The sequence below is a fragment of the Ambystoma mexicanum genome, chromosome 14 (assembly GCF_040938575.1).
Source record: "Ambystoma mexicanum isolate Mex_15411 chromosome 14, UKY_AmexF1_1, whole genome shotgun sequence".
Classification (NCBI taxonomy): Eukaryota; Metazoa; Chordata; class Amphibia; order Caudata; family Ambystomatidae; genus Ambystoma; species Ambystoma mexicanum.
Genome location: NC_090940.1, coordinates 563,963,842 through 563,988,462, shown reverse-complemented (window position 1 = coordinate 563,988,462; position 24,621 = coordinate 563,963,842). Strand labels below are relative to the sequence as shown.

Here is a 24,621-nt window from a genome sequence, read left to right as displayed (position 1 = left end):
ATTATTATTACCCAATAGAAATTGGCACTCACTTTGCCAGGATTTGAACCTGTGTCCTGCAGTTCAAACACATATCATGGAAATGAGCGCTCAACCCGTTGAGCTATTTCAGCAGCTTGCTCTTCTCCTCCTGCGCTATTCAAGTTTACCCCTGCATTAACTGGATTACCTCGGGAAAGACTAAGGAGCGGAGGCTGCTGGACTTGTATTTCCTTTGTTCTCTTATTCACTCAGCGTTGGCCAGCGTCTACTTTTCAGACAAGTCTCTTTTATTCTAGTTGAGCTTCGCTTAACTAGAACTCTAATAGTTGTAATAATCTTCCAGCTACCTACACTACATGATCCTAAGCTTCCCTAGCTATTACTAATTAAATGCTTAATTTATGTAACAAAAATATATATTGAAACTTGGAGAATAAATCTACTTAATCCTTTCTTGTGCTGGAATTGATCACAGCCAGGTCCGCTACTTCATACTCCCGATGTCACCCAGACATTCTACCATCATTATGTGAGCTCGCTATCTCTCTTCATTCTGCCGCTCTCTCTTACTTTAACGACTCTCTCTGTTTCATCCCGGATTGATCAATCTGTTCCTCTGTATGAAATAAACATGTTCATTGTTTTGGTGCAAGCAAAAACTCTCCCGTTCAATTTATATCTCAGTGAATCTTAGTCCTTCGAATCCTAGTCTCAGTGAATCTTTGTCCACTGAATCCTAATCTCAGTGAATCTTAGACCACCAAATCCTAGTCTCAGTGAATCTTCGTCCTTTGAATCCTAGTCTCAGTGAATCTTAGTCCACTGAATCCTAGTCTTAGTGAATCTCACCCCACCAAATCCTATTCTCAGTGAATCTTAGTCCACCGAATCCTAGTCTCAGTGAATCTTAGTCCACCGAATCCTAGTCTCAGTGAATCTTAGTCTTTTGAATCCTAGTCTCAGTGAATCTTAGTCACCAAATCCTAGTCTCAGTGAATCTTTGTCCTTTGAATCCTAGTCTCAGTGAATCTTAGTCCACTGAATCCTAGTCTTAGTGAATCTCACTCCACCGAATCCTAGTCTCAGTGAATCCTAGTCCATCAAATCCTAGTCTCAGTGAATCTTAGTCCACCGAATCATAGTCTCAGTGAATCTTAGTCCTTTGAATCCTAGTCTCAGTGAATCTTAGTTCTTTGAATCCTAGTCTCAGTGAATCTTAGTCCACCAAATCCTAGGCTCAGTGAATCTTAGCCCACTGAATCCTTGTTTTAGTGAATCTTAGTCCACCGAATCCTAGTCTCCGTGAATCTTAGTCCACCGAATCCTAGTCTCTGTGTATCTTAGTCCACCGAAACCTAGTCTCAGTGAAACTTAGTCCACTGAATCCTAGTGTCAGTGAATCTTAGTTCACCGAATCCTAGTCTCATTGAATCTCAGTCCACCGAATCCTAGTCTCGTTGCATCTTAGTCCATCATATCTTAGTCCAAAGCTATTCTCTCTAAAGAGTCTTGTGCATTAGGGTTTGCTTTGCATGGTATTTAAGCTGGCCAACGGAGGCCGCAATCAACAACCAGCAGTCTTGTTTCAGGAGAGGGCCTGTGCAGAGTGAGCGCAGGCCCTTTATGGATTAGGTAGAGAGTTTGCTGTTTCTCTGCAGCACAGGAACACCTAAGAGTTTGCTGCAGCTCCTTTGACTCTGAGACTACTTACCCTCTTGCAGCGGCACTTGTTCCCAGCCTTCGGAAGTCTTCAAATCAGAGAGGGTGAATAACCTCCACCCCCCCCCCCAGAATACTCAGTTGAAAGGCTTTTGGAGAAAGCTCAAACCCTGCAATTGAAACAGGGCTGGAGCGAATCACAGCTCCTTTTGGCTTTGCTGTCCTCAGAAGCCAGCATCCTGAACTCCCCCTGAGGTGTGAGTAGTTAATTAAGAAAAAGTACAAAACTACTATGTCAACCCACTCTGCAAACCTTACCACCCCCAAAGAATTGAGATTTATTAATGTCCCACTTTGATATAATATGCATTAACTCTGGATCACACTCTTGCTCAACCTACTACCCTAATTAAAGGTTGTGACAAGGAGCCCCTTTGGAGTTCAGCAGGGCAAGAGGCTCAAAGTCCAGACTTCCAGTGCTGATGCCACCCAATGTTTGCAGAGTCTATAAACACCCAAAAAACATTGGAACACAGTGGCCCAAGTTCTCAAAAACGAACGCAAGTAACACATTTGCAGAGGAAGCTAATTTTTCTTAGCTGGAGGAATGCACAGGCCACCATATTCTAAAAGGTGACCGGCACATGTCAGTGGGCTGAGCAGCAGGACAGAGGATGCATTGGCCAGCCTCTATGCATACATTCTGACCCTAATATAGGACAGGCTCTCAACACCCCTGGGGGCACTGCAAGGACATTCAACAGTTATGGGCCCTCAGGAGCCTGCTATTGTGAAATACAAATTAAAAAATCCTTTATAACCCTGTTCTGTGGCAGGAAATGCAAGTGTTGAAGCTTAGGCTAAACCAGTCTTGCTACACTTTTACAATAAATGCATGAACACATGTTTAATACCTCCAGGTTTGGGCATATAACAAATGCAATAAATAAATAAATAAATGAACGGGTCAGGAATGAGCTTGTCATGCGCTCAACCTCCCTCTGCTCCTGTCCATACAAGCGCTGCGGAATTTGCTTGTTTCCTGTGCGTTTTAAAGCGCATCCTGTTTGTGAATTTGGACAGCGCTTTAAAATGCGCAGAAATGCCCTCTTCCTTGTTCAAATGTGCACTGGCGGTCAAACAGGGCATCGAAACGTGGGCAACTATGATGTGTGTAGGGCACAACTTTTTTGGCCTCAAGTGAAGGGGATGTGTGCGACCAAACGTAGGTGTCGGACCAGCTGCAAGCTGCAATGACAATACGGCTAGAGCAGTACCTGGTTGACGCCGCTGCACTATGACCTGTTAGCAGCCAGTGGTTGATGTGATCATTACACCTGCTCCAAGTAGCTGGACAGAACGATAGCTACAATACACCTTTTATATTGTCTTCATTATTATTATTATTGTATTTATTGAGTGCAGACCTAGCTTCGAGAAGCAACGGAGTGCTTTCTAGAGGTATAAATCGATACAGATACATAACAGAGTGCCTTACAGAGGTATATAACAGTACAGATACATACTTGAGTGATTTACCGAGGTATAGAACAGTACAGATGCATAACGGGCCGCTTTGCAGAGGAACATAACAGTACAGATACATAACGGAGCACTTTGTAGAGGTATACAATAGAACAGATACATAACGGAGCGCTTTACAGATGTATACAACAGTATAGATGCATAACAGGGCGCTTTACAGGGTATACAACAGTACAGATGCATAACAGAGCGCTTTACAGAGGTATACAACAGTGCAGATACATAACGGAGCGCTTTATAGGGGTATACAACAGTACATATGCATAACGGAGCGCTTTACAGAGGTATACAACAGTACAGATACATAACAGAGTGCTTTATAGGGGTATACAACAGTACAGATACATAACGGAGCGCTTTACAGAGGTATAGAACAGTGCAGATGCATAACGGTCCGCTTTGCAGAGGTACATAACAGAACAGATACATAATGGAGCACTTTGTAGAGGTATACAACAGTACAGATGCATAACAGGGCGCTTTACAGAGGTATACAACAGTACAGATGCATAACGGAGCGCTTTACAGAGGTATACAATAGGACAGATGCGTAACGGAGTGCTTTTCATATGCCGTTTCTTGAAATGTTTACCCATATTTGGGCTTCGATTCCTTTTTGTCGGGAATCTGGCTCTGGTTACGCAGACACTTGACGTCTCTAACGACACCCCGGTTCATACACACAGTAAACAAAAAAGAATTCCCACCGAGCGTCGTCTATCAAAGAGCGCCTCGCTAATGACAGAGCGCAAAGGAACGGCAAACCATATTCTGGGCCTGGAAGATAATGAGAGCTCCTCGCGGCATGTCCAACTCAGCAAGGCTGTCGCCTCATCAGGGTCCCTCATCTTCGGCAGAAATGGTTTTGATCTCTGTTTGTGCCTTTGTGTAATGCGATGACTACTTACCTGTGGGGATCCAGGGGCGAATGCTAGGTGCACAACAAAGAAGGCTCTTCGAAGAGAACCGCCATTGAGATGTTTACCACAAGGGCACCTTAGGGGCAGGCTTTGTAGGCAGCCGGACAGCTTTCTGTACAGAGACAGGTATAGTCAGAAAGACATACAGACTGCTAATCGATATAGGTGGACATTGCTCTAAGTGGAATCAAAAAGGTTGGGGTGATCCCTGAAGCAACAGCTTATCTTATCTTAACAATATTTATAAAGCGCATCGTTCGCCCTAGGGCATCATGGCGCTATACTCTCCGAAATGTATGTACAATATAAAAGGGTATTGATTAAAAGCAAGAGACATGATATCACCGGCCTCAACTATGCTCCCTGTTTTGAGTTTGGAATCGTTGCCCGTGCACACTCAGGCCAGATTCAGAGGGGCATGCATAAATAGAAAAGTGTTGTTCCATGGAGGAACAACACTTTTCCTTCAAAGCTCCATAGTCTGCATCACAGCTTCGACTTTTGCACTTGCCAGATGTAGGGCCTGGCAATGGCCCTTGCGACCAGGGGTGGACTGGGAACCAAAAGAGACCCTGGAAATAATGTTCAAAGTGGCCCCGTATTACACATTTTCAGCAAGCCCAACACGTTTCCTATGAGAAAATGTGGAAATAAAATAGGTTAGCACCAAGAAGCCCACAGTGCCGAGGCCTAGCAGGAAATCCCCAGAGTTCCCTGTAGACCAGTCCAGCCCTGCTTGAGACCATCATTAATTCAGGGCAAATACTGCGAGGGCATTCTCCTTTGCAGAGCCCTTCAAAAGGGGTTCAGACACGGCACCTGTGAGGTATTAACATTTCTATCCAGGTTTTCCCTATGTAAGCTTGGCTTTCCCTGAGATAGAAACACCAATTTTCTAATTTTCTGAAGGCTCAATATGACAAGTGTCAAACTTTATACAAATCTTGGGAGTGGCACTGTTGCTCAGTTTTCCCCCACGTCGAAAGACTTTATTTATTTATTTATTTTGACATTTCTATAGCGCACCTAACCTGGAGGCATCTAGGTGCCGAGTTACTGCTGCTGAGAAGCACGGTAGGAGGAATGGTAGTGGGAGTCATGCCTAGATTGGGTGAAGGCCAAAAGGGTCTCTAGTGCATGTCAGAGGCACACCTCTAATTGAATGGTAGCCAGAAGGCTACTATTACTTGCAAGCTTACTTTATGAGTTAGTGCTGCTGAGAAGCACGACAGCCCCCTACAGCTCCCCTCCAATACTTCCACCCGCCTCAAAATGGAAGTGCTAGAAACTGGAGGGAAGAACAGCGGCTTTCTACTCCATTTCTTAGGCCCTCCGTCCTCTGTGTTTGGAATACAAATCTTGTTTTTAATAAGCGAGCCTACACGTAGGGAAGGAGACTTGTGCCCAGATAACATGGCGAGGTGAACCTCAACTAAACAATTCCAGAAAAAAACAGAAATGCTCACATTTGTTTGTGGTTAGCTTTGGCTTCCTCTGGCACAGCCCCTGGATGGAATGCTCTTGAACTGGTGCATATGGAGGCTTGCTGGTATCGTCTGGTCTCACCACCAATTGGTAGAACGCTTCACTTTCATTTGCTTGTGTTTGTATTCTTTCAGTGCCGGTTCACTGTTGGGTACATATTGTTTGCAGTGTTCCTAGCGGCATGCAAAGAATTCCCACAAGTACTGAGCTTCTTTAGTCTCCTGCAGCGACTGGCCGGTATTACCCAAATTGACCTTTTACAATTGACTTTTTGTCCTAATTGACCTAATTGTAGTGGTCCTAATTGACCTTCTGCACAATTGATCTTTATATTATTTTAGTTTTTTTATATATGTACTGGGTTGGTTTTGGATTATAAATAATATAAGGGGATTGGGAGTGGGGTTGCAGGGTTTTTTGGATTGGGTTGGGGGTTGCACTGGGTTTCCACCCACATATATGTCCTAATTGACCTTTTAAATTAGGTCAATTCTCCCGAGGTCAGTTCTCCCGAGGTCAATTGTGCAACGGTCAATTAGTATACATCTGGCTGGTCATGTAATTATGAAGTGTTATTGACCAGACTCTATTCAAGCAATAAGGCCATGACAAGCACTAGTCACACAACTGAGCTCATGCCTCATCCCCTTGCCATCTGGAGAAAGTAGTGAACATGGGACACTTTTTCTCAGAACTAATCCTTTCCTTTTTTATTCTAGCATCAAACTCACCCTTCAATTCCTTTCTATGCAAATTGCGACGTATACATGTCTTCTAGGGCAGTGAAAAGGTTAATAGAATATCAAGAATGTATACAAGGGGGGGTCATTACAAGTCTGCGGTCCGGAAATAAGGGTGCCTGTAGCAACGTACCAGTACATCACAGAAGGGGGTAGCCTCCTAATAAAGTTTAGACATATTATGATTAATATATGTTTTTTAATTCTATTGGAATCGGTGGTGTATTCAAAAGTTCACCTATGATTCATCTTAGTGATGTAAACTAAAACTAAGACCCCCTGTGGGGTGGATATGCTCTATATTATTGCAAGAAACCAGTTATTGGGGAGGTGAAGTTTATTTTATTATTGCAATCCACTTTCATTATCAAGACAACAGAAATCAAAGTACAATGCCCTGATACAATAAAAAAAGAAAAAAAGCAAAGAAAAGGGTTAAAAAGTTCAAATGTTCAGGCAATAATTGAGCAAAGAGTCTCAGGCCGATTCTGTGTGCAGAAGACATACAATAACCACAAAGCAAAATAACAGGATTATGGTATTTGAACTTTTTACCAAGGCTCTGTATAGCAATATTGTTTCAATGGTAGAGTTTTTTACCAAAACCAAGAGGGATACATTTGCTTCAGTAACAGAAGAAATTGAACAATTAATTTTCCCATTCGGGAAGTTCTGCAACAAGAATACAGTAAGGCAGATTGGTAAGTGTTAGTACAAGGTGTACATTTACAGATAGGTCAGGAACAATTTTCCTAGAGAATATAAATTTTGAGTCCTATACAGATGTACACTGGTACTTAGTTCTACAAGTGACCAATCCTCAGTCGGTCTACGTCAGGAAACCAACAATTCCCAAAGATGTATGTTGGGTCAATAGTGCTGGTACTGGACCCTAATACGTTTTGGCTTCCAGGATAGGTGCCTTCATCTGGGCCATGAGAGGATTGTATCTTCCTATAGGTGATAAAGACAAAGGGGGTGGGTGTTAGAAACGCACAGAAGAACCTGTACCTGCTAGCGGTATCAGTGTGCTGTATACAGATAGAAGACCTGTATAGCTAAAAGAGAGAAAATCTCTCATTAAAAACAACAATAACAGGCCAACCTGAAGCTTGGGTCCAGGGGGAGTAGGGCAAGAAGGGAAGAGCAGAAGGGAGAAGGGAGCAGTTCCGTCTCGTGGAGCTGTCGAAAGTCAGCAGCTGAAGGGCGGCAGGAAACTAAGCCCCTGGGTGGGGTAGAGGGAAGACCCCCACCTTATGTCTGCAAAACACCATTGTGTGTATGAGAACTAATGCAGCCCATCCAGACAATTGCAAAATGGCAAAAAGGGGAGGGAATGCCAGGAGGACAAAAGGGGGGCTGAGATCCTACCTGATAAGATGTTTTCTGGAAGCCTTCCAGTGGTGGCCAAAATTTAGTAGAGGCCCATCCGGGGCCCTAGTTGGTAAGGGGGCTGGAGGAATGCGGGCTCAGCACAGGTAAGTTGTGGGGCCGCGGGTCCAAGGTGCACCCCTGTAGAGATAGACAGGCGGTGTGTGCTGTGGGAGAAGGTAGGAGGAAGGAGGAAGGCAGAGAAAATGATGCCATTTAAAGAATGCAAGCCTGCAAGCTTATCATGAGCATCAGAAGTCTGCAGTGGAATAGGTCCAACACAGCAGTGAGAGCAAGAGTGCTCTAAGCTGGGGAGGCTGCTTACCTGAGAGGAGGGCAGCGGCTGTTCAGAGTCGCAGCTACAGGACTGTGAGGCAGCGGGAAGCTGTGTTAAATGTCCAGGAAGGCGCGTAGAGAGCCGCGCATGGAACGGGCTAATGCGCGCATGCGCCGTGGGGGCGCGCCGCGAGACACTACTTCACTGCAGGAGTGCAGTGGAGCTGTGCGTCCGGGCACTGCTCCCGCGCGCATGCGCGATGCAGGCCCGCATCGGGGCACTGCTCCTGCGCGCGTGCGCTGGCCGTAGCAGATGAGGGAAGGCAGAAATGTAGCAACGTACCAGCACCCTTTCCAGACTGGCAGACTACAACTGTGCCTGCCGGCGCTGTTGCGTGAGGCAGGTCTGGCCTGCCGGGCGCAACGGTCCCGGTAGGCACAGTTGCCATGAAGTCCCCATTCCCGTGGAGTCCTATGGTGATGGGGACTATCATTCCCCCCCCCCCCCCCTCTGATATCCCGGTCTGCCGGGTCTTGTAATGTCCCGGTGGCACCGGGACCTCAGGTGGTGGAAAGGGTGTTACAGTCCAGCGGTGGCAACCGGCCGGTAGCACCAACGGGTTACCGCCAGACTTTTAATGAACCCCAAGGTCTGCAATTGCTCATTTGAGGATATATGTCACAAAGTGTGAATGTCAAAAAACTTTTCTTTAGAATGTGGTTATGGCTAAGCAAAAGGATGTATTTGGTTTCTATCAAGAGAAACAGACAGCATTCTGTTTATTTACCCAATCCCAATCCAAGTAATCCACCCGTCCTTTTATGTTCTTCAGGGCACACGGGCTGCCCTGAAGCCACAGTTCAAAGCTGAGGCTGAGAAGGCTTCGATGGCCAGTGTCAAAATAGTAAAGTTTCTAGAAGAACTTAACAGACTTAACATGCTATTCCTGCCTCCCGCCTAAAACAATTAAACTCTTTGTCCCAAAACATAGTCCATCGATAGTGTTCATGATGGAGATCCCGTGTGATGATCCATTTCCCGGCAAACATGGCTGAACAGGTCTATGTCCGATCTCATCCTCCCCAGGTGAGGGGTGTAGGCCCTCCATGCCAATGATGTCTTCTGGTCCCGATGAAGGGCTTATTGTGTCAGGCGATCGGTACCTGCGTAATCCGTTGGCCTCTGTTTAACCTCTTTGTCCCACTTCCCTTTTCAGGACACAAAATGGATAGTCAGCAGAAATGGCATACATGGGCAGTCCAGTTCATGGTGGACAAGTTTTACCTCATGCCAAAAGGGTATAGGGGCGTTTTGACCAAAGTTTGCTAGGAAAAGAAGAAACACTATAAACACTGGGGTCAGGGACACGGAATGATATCATGATAGGGGATACATTTTTGACATAAAAGAAGTGCTCTCAGGCCCACCCCTTTTGTGCCCTGGGTCAGTATTTTATTCATTTCATTGGGGGTGTGTTGTGAGGAACTCATGGTGACAACAAGTAAGACAGACACAAGTGATCACAGTTCAAAGTGGTTTATTGAACAATGAATGTTGTATGCAGGTTGGAAAAACGTCTATTCTAAACCTAAATCTAAGATGGGAGCAACCGTCGACCATCAAATGAAAAACAAGGCAGTCCTAGTGGCCTTGCGTCAAAATAAAAAGGCCTATACTGAGAAACATATTGCCAAAACTCAACTAATATAAAAAGGGTGTGGGATAGTTCTCAAGAAAAGAAAGAAGTGTTTTCAAATAATATATCAAGATGCGGGAGCTCGGGTTTGCCTTCCCCATGTTTTGAGCACGGGGTAAGATGGGAGCTTGGAGCACAGTACAGTCTCGGGCTTCTCCAGCACGAGACGACAGTTCAAATGGCAGCTCTAGGGGCACCCTCTTGGGCTTTTAGTTATCAGGGCCGTCGAAGGCCAAGTCTCGTTTCACTTGAAAGTCTCTTGCCTTCGAGGACCTGGTGTGTTCAAACCACAAAAAGAAAGGTTCCTTTAACAAATGAAAGTTCTTTTCCAATGCTCGTTGGGTGATGGGTTTATCCCGGGTGCCCCTCTTCTGGGTGCTGACCCTTCTCAATAGTATTGTATCCTTTATCAATCAACTTAGGGTGACTGCTTCACCCCTGGATCTCCCTCGGTCGGGCTCGGACCCCTCTGTCTTTTGGGGGATTTTCTTTCCCTTTGTTTTTCAATGTTTTCTCTCACTGTGGGAGTCACTTCCTTTTCTCTCGTTCTGTTGGTAGATCAAAGTCTTTTGATAGAACGGGGATTTTGTTTGACCCTCTGTATGACCACTTTGTCCTATTATGCCAGCACTCCTACGGCCTTCTGGTACTTGTAGTTTCTCTCATATGGGGCTCGACTAGAGTTTCTTGAGAAAGCATCCACGTGAGACTGCTTTCCCTCTGCAGCTGGTCTCCCCTTCACACTTTTAACAGTTCATTCAAAGTTAATCAGCTTTGGTTCAAAACTTGCCACTTTGCGATTCTCACTCATCACAACCCGGTTCTTATTGGTTCTCAACCTCGACTCACTGGCTGTGATAAACCGCTTGGCTTTTGGCTTCTCCGGAGTCAAGGCCAGTACCATGAGCGTAGGAGCTTCCCTCGCTCCTGCTTATCGGCAAAATCTTGCCCTGTCTGCCACTGACATCTGGTGCAGGGCGCTTGTGCTATTGTTTGCGGTCTTAGGCTCTCCTCCACGAAGGTTCTGCGGGCTTGGAAAGAAAAGGGCGAGGTAATTTCTCTTCTCGCCCCCTCTCGATTCCTGCCGCCTTTCTCCTTCACTTGAACTGCCTTGTGGTAGCCGTCTCGTCGTACTGTCTGTTGTGCTCTCTGGCTCCACTTTTTATACCTGTGGGGAAGGGAAAGCATTGTCAGGTGTGTGTGATTCTGATCAACTGCCTGACTTTGACTGACCCTTGTGTTGGGACATTTCATGTAAACGGCTCTGTTGTTAGTCCTTTGTCCTTTGTATTGTGCGAAAGTGTTAGAGTTAGAAAGTGGGGGGCAGTGGCTTGGACTGTCCTCAGTGAGAGGATGGGGAAAATGTGTAACAGGAAGGGGGATACCGTGTCTTACCCATCAGTGTCCCACTCCCCGAGCACCCCCATCCAGGTGATCCTCCCTTACTGGTCCCCCCCCACAAACTCGATCCAATAGCGATGGCAGTGTCTTGGCCACCTTGATGACAGATCCCCGGGGACTAGGTAGGGAGATACCTAGAGGTTTCAGTGTTCTACCACGAAACATAATCCTGACTTGAACATCTTTTTCCAACTGCCGCGGCAGCCGACAAATCTTGACGAACCTTTCATGCAACCTTTTATGGACGACTTTTGATTAATATACATCTTTCGCTACTCTTTAAATACCGTTTTTGCAAATATTGAAAGGATTGAAAAAGGGGGGCTTTAGGGAACAATATTGTTGCATTCTTAATGTTTCATTTAAATGCTGTGGATACATGATATTAGCAAGAATTCTTCATATTTCTTTATTAGAGTATTTACAGAGCGCAGACCTAGCTTTGGGAAGCAAAGGAGTATTTTACAAGAAGGAGGCCCACCTAGGGAAGCAGAGATGTGGGGAGATAACAAGAGGGAATGGGGGGCGGGCAAAGTGGCAGCAAGGAATCTTCAAGCAACTGGGCGAGGAAACATTGGGGAGCAGATCGACCCAGTCTCAGGCTAGGTGGGAGAGGACGGGGTGCAGACCTAGGTGTTACGGAGAAGCCATTCCTTGAAGAGGAGAGTCTTGCAGCTCCTTCCTGAAATGTGGAAAAGTAAGACATGGACAAATCATAAAACTATAGCAGAGCTGACTTATTTGTAATGATCCAGTCATTGATGTGGACTCAATGTTTGCAGCTGGTCAGATTCTAGGTACCCTATGGCTTGGCAGCATGCAGAGATGAAGCAATGGATGAAGCAATGTTGTAGCACTTGCCACTTCATGGCACTTCAAAGTACTTGTCCATCTTGTGAATGGTGGTGTAGGTTTACTTGGCCACATGTTAGTAGGAAGCCATGACTGTCTGATAGGTCTCTTGGGAATATATTCTCAGGTTTGAGGGAGAGAGGCCAGCAATTGTAATGTAATTGTAATTGGTTACTTATAATGCGCTTAATACCCAGAGGTTTCTAAGTGCAAACACAGGGATCGAACCTGCGTTTCTCCGCCCCTGGCCTTGCTTCCAAGACGAGCATGTTGCCCCTGAGCTATCCTCCCAAGAAACATATTGTATTTGTCAGCAATGTATTCTCTGGTTGCTCTGGCAATGGTGGATGGTCCCAGCTCATGCTGCAATGGGGTGACCCACGCTTTGGTTATCCTGCCTGCAAAATTAAGGAGCACATCGGCTGGATGCAAGTCCAAGAAGAAGGGTGCAAGGTGGGATCGTTCCTAACTGCACCCTAAGCATCATGCCGGCTCAGTCGGGAGGAAAGGTGCTGTGTGTTGGTCTCACAGGGCACAGGAGTGAGTGGAGGAACTGCCCTGGGTGTCTCTCATACACCGAGCAAACACACTAAGAACCTGGGGGTTGTTTTGTCTATCGTTATCCTTTAACCCTGCACTAATACGCTGACCCAAAACAATTCATCTCCATCTACTGAAAATGTTCGTACAACGGTTGTGCAATAGATGGGACTCATCCAATCTTACCAAAGTGACTAGTGCACCAGTCTCTACCTGGGACCCCCAAATGCGGGTCCAGTCAATTTCATTTAATTTTAAGTAGAGCAGCCAACCTGATTTTTAACGTCCCCAATGATGACCATGTCTCGGTTGCCCTATAGTTGGTTATAATAATTGGTTATTTATAACGCGCTTAATACCCAGAGGTTTCTAAGCGTGGACCCAGGCATCGAAACTGTGTTTCTCCGCCTCGTCTTACTTCCAAGGCGGAGCGGTTGCCCCTGAGCTATCCTCCCGGCCAACTACTTCGACCCTTTGGCTGGCTTACCATAAACAGAAGAATCGACCTGAAATCTCTGAGCTTCACACAGCAGGCAAGAACTTCCTAAAAAAGAACCAGATTAACTAATCAACATTAGCACCCTGCAGGTCAGATCCAGCTAATCAGGTGGCTGGAAACGCGAGCTGATACTCTCGATCCAGCCCGCGTTCCAAGTTGCCTAATGGCCGGCTCTGCAGCCCGCCATCTTCCCCCCACCCTCTGTTCCTCCCACCCTCCGTTCCTCCCCAACCCCACTTACCTGATTGTGGCAGCGTCTTACTTTTCCGCCCGCCATGGCAATAGATGAGGGGCTCCGTACGGCGCCCTGCCTTCTACTATCATGCCGGCTATCTTGGCAAAGCATTTTCATTCACTGAACAGGAGGCGTGCGGCATCCTGTTCAATTAATGAAAATGCTTATTTTTTTAATACCCTGGATTGCCGCTTTTGTTATTGGGGGTGCTAATGGCGTTCTTAACCTACTACACGGGCCATACCGAGGTTGACATCCCAGTGCTCTCGTTAACCGCCCTCACATCGTCTTGCCCGTTAACTTCGGCAGCTGGGCCGCTACCCCCGGTATAGCCAGCGGAACGGGTTAACAACGCCATAGTATACCACACTACCAACCACCAAACAACCTCACCTCATAACATTATAAGCCAGAAAACATCAACCTGGCTGCTCAAAGAGAAGCATTATAGGAAGGAAACCGCTCTCTTTTCACTGGCCCAAACTTCCTAGGGCATCAAAGAGGAACAGAATCACACGAAATGTAGGACATTCCTGAGAGAGAGACTCCTCGATGATCAGTTCTCAGTTCATCCCTCGACAGCCAGTGTATATTATATACAAATCCCAAAACTATTTGACTTGTTCACATAATGCAATGAATTTGCCAGGAAGGTTCCTGGCACAGGCATTCATAAACAGTGCATACGTGTTTTCTCATCCTTGACATCTGAATGCTGCTTCTCTCTCTGCATTGCTCCCCACGTTCTTTGCGTCACTCGTTCCGTTCCCTGTTCCCCTACCGACCATCACGGTGCCCTGAAGCAGTTTACTTCTAGATGGTTTGCTTGACAAACAAATAATTAATAAATACCCTTCTTCTTTGTCCCCAGGTCATAAACAGGCACATTCTAAAGTCAGGAAAGCTGGGTGAAACTAAGCGGGCGCTCTCAGATCAGGGTGGGCTTTGATCTGTGGCTCTTCTGCTGTCAATGTCTAGGACCAAGATCACTGAAGGAGACTTCTAGGTGCTTTAATTGGGGGGCTACTGTGGCTTGGGAAGCTAAATTCAAACTGAAAAAAGCAGGAGGTAGTGGCTTCCTCACAATAGGCGTGAAACAATGGAACGCCCTACCAGGCAAACTGAGAGCAGAAAACTCTTTCTGGACCTTTTGTAAATAATTGAAAAACCCACCTCTTTACACAGGGAATATGTAACTAACTCAGACACTATAGCCAGCAAGTTAGCCCAGAACTAAAATTACAGAACCTTGTCACCAGGTTGGTTGATCGGCTAATGTATGTTAATAACTGTATTGGCATGAGTCCCTCTGCCATGCTCATATGCAACTGTGTAATTAACTGAATTAACATGTCAATAACCTGTACTATGTATATATGCCGCTAAGAAAGACATGTACTTCATACTTGTGTCATGTAAGGTAAGCACCCAGATGCCCCCGGGTTAGGCGCGCTATACAAATGGCAAAATAAAAATAAACAAATAAATTTGGCTGAGGATGGCCTCTCTGGAAATTATAATTCAGACCACCTTGTCCAAGATCACACATTGTCATCAAGCGGAGAAACTGTAACTTCAACCCATGCGTACAGGTGACGAACAATGAGCCCGGCGCACCCAACATGTGACTCCTTCTCCAGTGTAAACATGGTATCTTGCCCCGCTCTTGTCTGCAGGGGGTTGACCACCACGCTTCCGCTACCTTGCCTACAAAATGGTGGATTGCTTAGACATAAGATGAATGCCAGTCCAAGAAGTAGAAGGTAATGCGAGACCACTCCTACCCTCATTGTAAGATTCCATGAGTCTCATGTGTGCCAGGTCAGGACACATGAGTCTATGAGATGAGTTTGAGTAGTGCCTATGAGGGAGTTGGGTAAATACCCACCGGCTCAGTCCCTTGGACAGGTTTGGGTGCGTTTGACCGAATTTCTTTTGATCGCAGCAAACTGACCACAATTTATCTGCTCAGGGCCCAATTTAAACGCATAATCATTTATTTTTATTTTTTGTCCCCCGCCTCCAATTTTAAGGAAACATGGTGTGCGGGGGACACCCCTGCAACCGCCACTCTCCACGGTGGTTTTTTTGCAATGTATGCGACCAAACTCCTCCTAAGGCCAAATCACCCATGCAAAATTCGATCAAATTGGTCATTAGGTCAGTTGTTTTAGGTCAAATAGGTTAATACCCCTGGCCACACATGGCCACGTTCTTTAGCTAGGACACCTCGGTGGAACAACACAGGTACTCTCAAATGATGCTCAGCTTTGCCCTGTGGACCTCTGTGGGCAATCACATGGACCTGGCTGACTGGCAGTCCTGGAGGTCTGCTAGGAGCTTTAATGGGATGGCGAATGTGGACCCTAAGAGGGAGAAGTCTCCAATCACGTACTTCCCTGAGGGAGCAAACTGTCTGTCCAGTCTGTCAGTCCCAAATTCAGTAAGTGTCAAGAGTCCTTGGTCATGTGCTTGTGTCATTCACTGTATCATAGCAAAGGCTCCACCCCTGTTATGGGATCCCTGGATGCAACAGTGCCACCTGAGGTGACGTATGTGTTATTGCACCTCAGACAGGCTGTCTAATGAAGTCCCAGTCTTGTCATCCTCAGGGCCAAGAACCCTGGAAATGCAACTTCCTGTCACCCAGCCCACAGCTCCCACAGGGAAACATGAACTGCACAATACAAAACAGACTCTGGCTGGCCACAAACCTTAGTGGTGTTTGATGGGGATAGACTGAGACCATGCAAAGACACACACACACACACCCAGACATCTATGCAGCATGGTCTTAGCCCACTGGGCTATGCTGCTATCACCACCTTGCATGTTCAGTGTACGTGTTTGCTTGTTTCGGTGCAGACCACACTGATCAATCCATAAATGATCTATGGAAGTCTGCTTTTTGTCAGCAAGTTTGTCAGCTTCTTAGTTCATCACAGAGAAGTAAATCACTTCCTTTCATTTAACATTGCACTGTGGAAAGCGGAATGCATGCATCTTTTAGCCACATATTCTGCAGCATTGCTTTAAACTCGTTTTGCAGATGTACATCTTGTGTTAATCTCTATGCTCTTTCAGAGTCAATCATACTTATTTTGTCTGACCTCTTGTTTTTTTTGAAGATTTAGTATATATTGTTAGGTTAATTAACCATGTGGTTTTGTGCCTTAAAGGTGAGTTTTATTGCACGCATAGACTCCATTGGGGAGTTGACCAATTTACTGTCAGCGGTAATTTGACCCATGGTAAATCATCCTCCATTTTTTGGATGTAAAGTGGATGAAAAATCCCCAGCAACCGCTGGAGATATTTCCACTATTTTACCCGCAAACTGGCAATTTGGCTGTGCAGGAAATTGGCGAAAGATCTCAAATCATGGAATTACTGTCACTTTGCCACCATTTTCTCCGGCAGCGCCAAACTTGTAATAATATCCCTTTTAAAACATTTTGTATACAGCCCCTGATTCCCCCACTCTACATCCCCTGTTGTGCTCGTCCATAAGGGACAGCCCTGGGGTTGGAAAAGCAGAGCAGGGGTGCCATATACAACATCAAATTATAGATTGATCACTTTCATCTACCAGGTGCATCAAAGCTAACTCAAGCCTTGCTCTCAGGTGTCACTCGGGACCCGTGGGTGGAATATTTCCATGTAATTGATGGCTACCCATCTATCCTCTATCCTAATTCTCCTTGACCTGTCTTCTGCCTTTGACGCTGCTGATCACTCTGATCTCCTTAATACTCTCTTTCTTCCTAGGATTTGTGATCGAGCCCTTGCCTGGATTGAATCCTACCTGGCACCAGGCCAATTCTGTCACCTGGAGCAACAACACCTCTCAACTCACTCCTCTGACTGTTGGTGTTCCACAAGCCTCTGTCTTGGGTCCTCTCCTCTTTACACTCTACACCTCTACTCTTGGGGCACCACTTTCCTCCTCTGGGTTCTCGTGCCAACTCTTTGTTGGCAACACCCAAATCTTCTTCTCCTTTCCTGAACTCTCCTCTGATCTCTCTGTCAAAATTTCCAAATGTGTCTCTGCCATTAAATATTGGATGGGTTTGCACTCTCTGATGTTAAACTCTTCAAAACAGGGGTACTCCTCTTCCCTGCCAGACACTCTCTCTCATCTCTTCCTCTGCCTATCCTATTCCCACCTGACACTCTCCCCTACTCTTCGTCAGCTAGAAACCTGGGTGTCATCTATGACCCTTCCCACACCTTCTCTACTTTCATCTGCAAACCTGGAACAGCAGCTTGCCTCAACCTCCTAAATATTAGGAAAATCAGGCACCTCCTTCCATTCACTACTGCCAAGCATCCCTTAACCACTCTTGTCTTCTCTAAGCTGGACTACTGTGCCTGCATCCTCTTTGGTCTCCCCAACTATGCTTTCTGTCCTCTCGACAAGATCATTAACTTTGCTACCAAGGCTCTTTTTGAACTCCCTCACTTTACATCTATTTCCTCGTACTGTCACCAGGCTAAATGGCTGATCATGCAAAACAGGGCCAGATTTAAATGTCTTCTCCTGCTTCACAAACTGATCCATGGTAAGGAGTATCTATCCTCCTCTCTCCAACTCTATAAGCCTTCTCGAAATCTTTGCTCTGCCTCCTCGACCACCCTTGTGGCTCCTTGCCCTCGCTGTGCTTCCTCTCGCTACCGCGATTTCTCTCTTCTTGCTCCACTTGCATGGAATTCTCATCCCCTGGACATCTGAAAAACAGTCCACATGGGTTTGTTCAAAACCAACCTAAAGGCCTACCTCCTCACCTCTGTGTTACCCTATTAACCTACCTCTCAGCTGCCCGCTGTCTGACATTTTCCCCTTGCGTCCAACCTGCTTCTGTCCCTCACTTCCTCTGCCTCCACTATAGCACTTCACCCATCATGGTCACACCGCGAGCACAGCTGGCCGTACCGCCCAACTGCACTTAAAAATGCCCAATTTTGGTTGTCCTTGATCTATGTATACCCGCTTATGCATTGCCCCCGGTGACTGTTCCATTTACTCTCCTCCACAACCTGGTCAGAATGTCCCTCAAGCTCACCCCATTGTAAGAAGCTCACTGCTTGCCTTCAAATCCGATTTATCTGTTGTACGTTCTTTTGTGATGAAAAGAGCATTGTTCCTCTTGTATATAAATAAATAAACACAAAGGTAGAACTGGGTTCTGTAACATCATAGAGAAAGAGGTTGTGTCTTATGTGAGGTCATGGAACTCCATGGTAACTGGTAGTCAGGCCCCATAGAATCGCAAGCCAACGACTGGATGCAGGTGTTTTCCACACTGTGGGGGTATAGCACAGTGGGCGCATTCTGGTCGTTTGGCCCCAAGTGGAGATGAGGCCATCTGGGTTGCAGTGTGAGGGGCCCTGGAGTGTCAGAGATGTGCAGAGGAGCAGCATGAACTACCATGCTAAAAAAGCACAGCCGTTCTACAGAACAGACATCACTTAACTACTTTGTGTCAATCCCTAGTGTAGGGGGTGAGCAGGCCCGGCGGCCATTTTGTCTCCTGTATCTATGAAATCAAAGTGTTTCCTCGCTTCAGTAGTTTTCAGCTGTTCGTTATTGTCGTGCTGAGTCGAGGTCTTTTGTCTTCGGCTTGAGTTAAGTTGTCTGGGCTTGCGTGGCCACATTGAGTGTGTGAAACCCGTTTCTGTTGCACACAGTCACAGGATTTTGCATGACTCTAACTTCAGGAATACTGAGTGAGATTCGTGTGGGGGGGGGGGCAGAAGTATGGTGTGACATTTCACCAAGGTGTTCCTGGTACTGCTTGCTTGTGTATTTTGAATAGATTATGTTGTCCTTATGCTATTCATAGACATTATTTATTACAGTCGGGAGGCTCCAATGCAGTGCAGGTTTAAACCTTTCATTCTGGGGCTTGAAGCCCTGGATTTCCCCATTATAAACCCAGGACCAGTCTTAGAATGCAAAATTAAAACCAGGTCTGGACTTTGATCTTCTGAATGGGATGAGTAATGTTGGGATGTATGTTATGCAGTGTTCCTGCTTCATGGATTCTCAGAAGTCTCTGGTGGACCCGCCTAGCTTTAAGGTGGAGCCCAGGGATGTCATTTGGGGGTTGCTAGGGGTCGTAGCTGCGACTCCTGCTGTCTCCTTGCTACCCCTGTTACCTCCCTTGATACCCCTGGCCACAACTGGCTGCAACCAGTAGCCAGTGGGTATTTGTCAAGGTCCATTGGGCAGGAGAACATGGCACCATCCCATTTGGTGGGCACACAACAAAAAGATATTGGCAATATGGGCCTGCACACACTGGTATTAATGCTACATGTGGTGATGAAATGGATATCATATTACAGTGAAATCGTAACCATATTTTCTAACTGTACTGAGGAACGATGCTATTTGACGCCACTGCCTGTTTTGTTAATGGTTGAAAGGTTGTGTACCATTACTTCTCGTGATGCCACTTGGAGCTGAGGTCAAATTTCATCACTTCCTGTGATGGCATCATAAGTCAAGGGTTATGCGATGTCACTTCCGCTACCCGTGGCATTTTTAGTGGAATGACGTCACTGGTGGCCCCTGCCTTCCTTTCCAAAGCCAGACCTCTCAAGTGGCCATGCGTTAGAAAGCCATCCAAACGCAGGACTAGGTGGCTTTCTCACGCATTGCCATTGGAAACTTTGCGGAGCACACACTCTTCTGCCACATCTGAATTTATTTATTTATTTATTTATTTATTTATTTATAAAGCGCACAACGACCCTGGGGCATTGTGGCACTGTTACAGAATTCTTACTCGGTTGAGCGGTTGCGAAACACATTACATAGTATTGGTGGGATAAACAGTGTAAGGCAACAGTGGTGGTTCTGTGGTTACAGTGTAACTGGTAGAAGCAGAGACATAAGTGCCATGTTACAGTTATGTAAAGAAAGGCGGCGCAGTAGACAGGCTAGATGAAGAGTTTTGTTGTCGAACCTTTCCTGAATACTGAGTATGACGTTTCATTTCTAAGGGCTGATGGGAGGGTGTTCCGGTTTTTTGGTGCTAGGTGTTGGAAGCTTGCACCCCCTACTTTAGCTCGTTTGAATTATGGCATGTATGGTCAGGTGAGACCTCATGGGTCTGGAGGAGGTGACTGGGGTGATCCTGTCAGATAGGTATGGGGGGGCATTGTGTGAGAGGCATTTGTGGGTGATTGTAAGGGTCTTGAATAGGATGCACTCTTTAACCAGCAGCCAATGTGCCTCTCTCCTAACCTGAGAGATGTGCTCCCTTTTGGAGAGGCTCAGGGCTGCCGGGAGGGCATTGTTCTGTGTGACTTGTAGCTTTTGATGTTTTTGATCACGCTGTTATTGTTTTATCTTTCCGACAGCCAATCTCGGGTCTATTGTCAGTTGCAGCACATTTTGCGGTGACACTAGTCCAGTCTTCGTTTTACCTTTGCATTCTGTGACTTTTAGACCTGGGTTTATACTGGGGAAATCTAGGACTACGAATCTCAGAATACAAATTAAAAACCAGGACTGAAGTGCTGCCTTACTGGAAAGGCATTGAGGCTGAAACACCCAGCTGCCTATTTCAACGAAGATGCTAGCAGCTAGAGGCATCAGAGTTGGCGCTGTTTTGTGTTCTGACCGAACTCACTTGCAGAGTTTATCTTTGGTATTCCTCTGCCATCTAGCGGCAATGATTGGAACTGCAACTTCCTCTGATCTACCTGTCATGTCATCTGCCTGCCCACGCGTCGTTTATCTGTTAAGGCAGCTTAATGCTTTTTTTAGGCGTATGAGACGACATTCCTCCAGTTATTTTAGACGCCAGGAAACATAAGCCACAACGGAGCGTTAAGGTTGTTTTAAATGTGTTTTATCGCTTCAAGGATTTGAAACAAAAACAGTCCGTTCATTTGGCAGGGACTTGGATTATTTCAGGCAGTTCTCGAATTATAAGGTGGAAGGATTCCCTTTGTCTCTATTTGCAAACATACACAAAACAAACACTACGTTTCAGTCGTTTAGTCAGGACGTGACATTACCTCCACCCACCTCTTCCTCGTCCCAGTACTTACCTTCTCATACTGTTTCTCTGTATGGGGGGCCTTACTCGATGGCTAGTGAACCACCCGGATATGATACAGAGCGGGAGGCTTATACTCACAGGTGTAAAGTTACCAGACGTCCCGGTTTTGCCTGGTCTGTCCCTGTTTTTGCTGCTCTGTCCCTCTTTGTCAGGATTATGTTTCCATTGGAGACTGCAGTGGTCCCGGTTTTTGGTAGTAGGTCTTCATAGCAGGCAGACACAGCTCAAACAGAAGAAATTCTGCATTTTACAACTTAAGATAGTGTTACTTTGTGATAAATTGATATGACGTGTTTATTTCAACAGTAACACTTAAGCCCCCTTCTCCTCCAAACTCTACTGAAGTGTAGTGTTTTGACAGCCAGTTTCAAGAGTTGGTCCTACTTTTATGTTAGTTGCCCCGTCCCGGTTTTTTACTTTTAAAATCTAGTCACCCTACATAGGTGTCCACACATGCTTAACCCTCCGCAAATAGCGAAACCCTCATTTGTTCCCCTTATGTTTCGACACACAATGCTGCACCCTCCATAAAGGAATGCACATCATAACATTCCTCCTTTACCATAATACAAACCAACAAATAACGCCCAACCCCACACAGGTGCAACCCAGATGTTAACAACCAAAACATCCTCTCAAACGAGTCCAACACATAATCCACAAGTTACTTGAACTTGTTCTGGGACACTCTGTGAGGTATCTTGGTGAGGGATCAGCCCGAGGCAGCACAACTCCCACATTCTCTGCACCGTCGTTGGCAGTACTAGCCAACCTCTCAGTCAGAGTCAAGGGGGAACCCTCTACCAGTTCACCCTTGCGAGCGACCATCCTGTCGTCACCATCTTCACCAGACGCTGATATGTCTTTTGATACATGCAACAAGCCACTGAGCATCTTGAACAAACTGGTATTCCTGGTCACAGCCTCGTTCCCATCCGAAGCAGTACTCATCAATCCGTTTTGGTCCCCTAGCGGAAATGGGCAAGGCTCATATGCGAGACTCCATTTTCCAATAGCTCTGCGTGTCCGTGTACCAGCAAGGTTTCCCCTATTATGAAGAACTGATCACGTAGTCTGTGGCGCCTGCTCTCCTGCTCATTGCAGCGTTCTTTCTTCACTGGTCACCACATCATTAATTTTTCTGGCTTCTGGTTGGGTCTTACCTATTCTGGCTATAAGGCTATTTCCTGTAGGTATGTGTGTGTGTCTGAGTCTGGAGTGTTGGCTGACTAGAATGTGATGATGTATGTGCTGTGTTCCGGGAACTTATGCTTGGCACAGGGGGACTGGTGGATGCTTCTCTCCTATGAACTTGTCTTATATGTATCCTGATATACCTACCTGTGTACCACGAACCTAGTAAAGCTACATACGTCATTAAGGCTCCTGTGTGATTTGTGAAACCCTAAAATTACAATCTAACACTTTTTTGGAGTCATGATGTGATACAAGCCCTCAGGGTTTACACTTCACTTCTCCAAGGGCCATATTTTGGTTTCTTTTCTGCACCTTGTTCATCCGTGGTGTACAGTGAGCCACTCACTGCCATTTCACCACTCACAGCGCTGGAGAGGTGGAGTCTGTGCTGCGTGCCAGCGATGGAGATACCTGATACTTTGTTGCAGGTGGATTCAGGTCCAATGACCTCCCGACCGCCTTCTGGCCTGAGATAGTACTCCCTCCTTTGTTGCCAGTGTTACTCTGTACAGGGGAGGGGCGACTCAAGTGGTGTTGCTAGGTCTGGAAAAGATCTGGGGCTATGCTAATGTCGGGACTCACGGCTAGCGAGCCTTTTGGTTGTAGCCCCTGAACTTCTATCCAGGGTAATAACCAAAACGACCGGGGGTATAGTCCCCTCAGCCCCCCCAACAATGCCTCTGCGATGGCTAATGAACCATCTGGATAGAGAGCACGGATACCGACATGAGAGGCAGAAGGGTCTGCTCATGGGTGTCTGCTCATGATTCACTTTCTGCACGTAGGATTCCACTTACGTTGTGGCGTACTCCTCAAAGGAATACTCATAATAACGCATACAGGGGAGGTGGAGGCGGGACATCCTGGGTGAGACAAGGAAGAGTAGAACTAGGAGTAATGAACATTACTGGTAAGTAATTCAATCATTTCCCTCCTATGCTAATCTTTGACATGACATGTTTTGAAAACCTCCCTATTTACTAAGTGTTTTCTAAAACGTATGAGATTATTCTGAGTAAATGCTGAGTTAGTCATTTATTTTATCTTTCACATTTTCAGTTTACCGGTCCAACTGTTGTTTGCATTACTTTTTAAATTTGTTTTATCTTTGTCAAGTTTGCTTCTGTAAAGTACCATGCCATATTTCCAGTCATGCATGCCAATGTTAAAAAATAAAGTGAGTAATTCAAGAAAACAATTCAAACGTTGATAATGTTCCTCCACCCCCAGCAATTAACGAATTTCCGGATGACCTGTTCACAATCAAAGAACGCCAACGAGGAGCGATTCTGGTTCACATTTTTTGTGTAAGTATTTTCCATGAAATTAATAATTTCACCCTGTATCTCAATTTGCCTGTGTTTCTCCCTCTCTCGCAGTTGTTTATCTTCTTCTTCTTCTTCTTCCTCTTCTCTGCTTCTTCTCCTCCTCCTCCTCATCCTCTTCCTCCTCCTCTCCCCCCTCCTCCTCCTCCTCCTCCTCTTCCTCCTCCTCTCCCCCCTCCTCCTCCTCTTCCCCCTCCTCCTCCTCCTCCTCTTCCTTTTCTTCCTCCTCCTCCTCCTCCTTTTCCTCTTCCTCCTCCTCTTCCTCCTCCTCTCCCCCCTCCTGCTCCTCCTCCTCCTCCTCCTCCTCTTCCTCCTCCTCTTCCTCCTCCTCTCCCCCTCCTCCTCCTCTTCCTCCTCCTCTTCCTCTCCCCCTCCTCCTCCTCCTCCTCCTCTTACTCCTCCTCTTCCCCTCCTCCTCCTCCTCCTCTTCCTTTTCTTCCTCCTCCTCCTCCTCCTTTTCCTCTTCCTCCTCCTCTTCCTCCTCCTCTCCCCCCTCCTGCTCCTCCTCCTCTTCCTCTTCCTCCTCCTCTCCCCCCTCCTCCTCCTCTTCCTCCTCCTCTTCCTCCTCCTCTCCCCCTCCTCCTCCTCCTCTTCCACCTCCTCTCCCCCTCTTCCTCCTCCTCCTTTTCTTCCTCCTCCTCCTCCCCCTTTTCCTCCTCCTCCTCCTCTTCCTCCTCCTATCCCCCCCCCCCTTGCGGGTAAATCTGGTGGTGATGAGTGATTAGTAGGCCACGTATGAAATGAGTGTGGTCCAATCTCTGCACACTGCAAGCCCTATATTACCTAAAAATGGCTCTGTTGCAAAAATGCATTAAAAGAATA

The 24,621-nt window shown here is 46.3% G+C and overlaps 1 protein-coding gene across 2 annotated transcripts in view; it reads left to right on the top strand.

The window, feature by feature from the left end:
* SLC24A4 (solute carrier family 24 member 4) overlaps nucleotides 1–24,621 on the top strand; it is an 873,854-nt gene that overhangs the window by 386,230 nt on the left and 463,003 nt on the right. For both annotated transcript variants that reach the window (XM_069637921.1, XM_069637920.1), the window contains exon 3: nucleotides 23,705–23,781. In XM_069637921.1, the coding sequence (XP_069494022.1) occupies nucleotides 23,705–23,781 (77 nt within the window). The remainder of the gene's footprint in view (nucleotides 1–23,704; nucleotides 23,782–24,621) is intronic.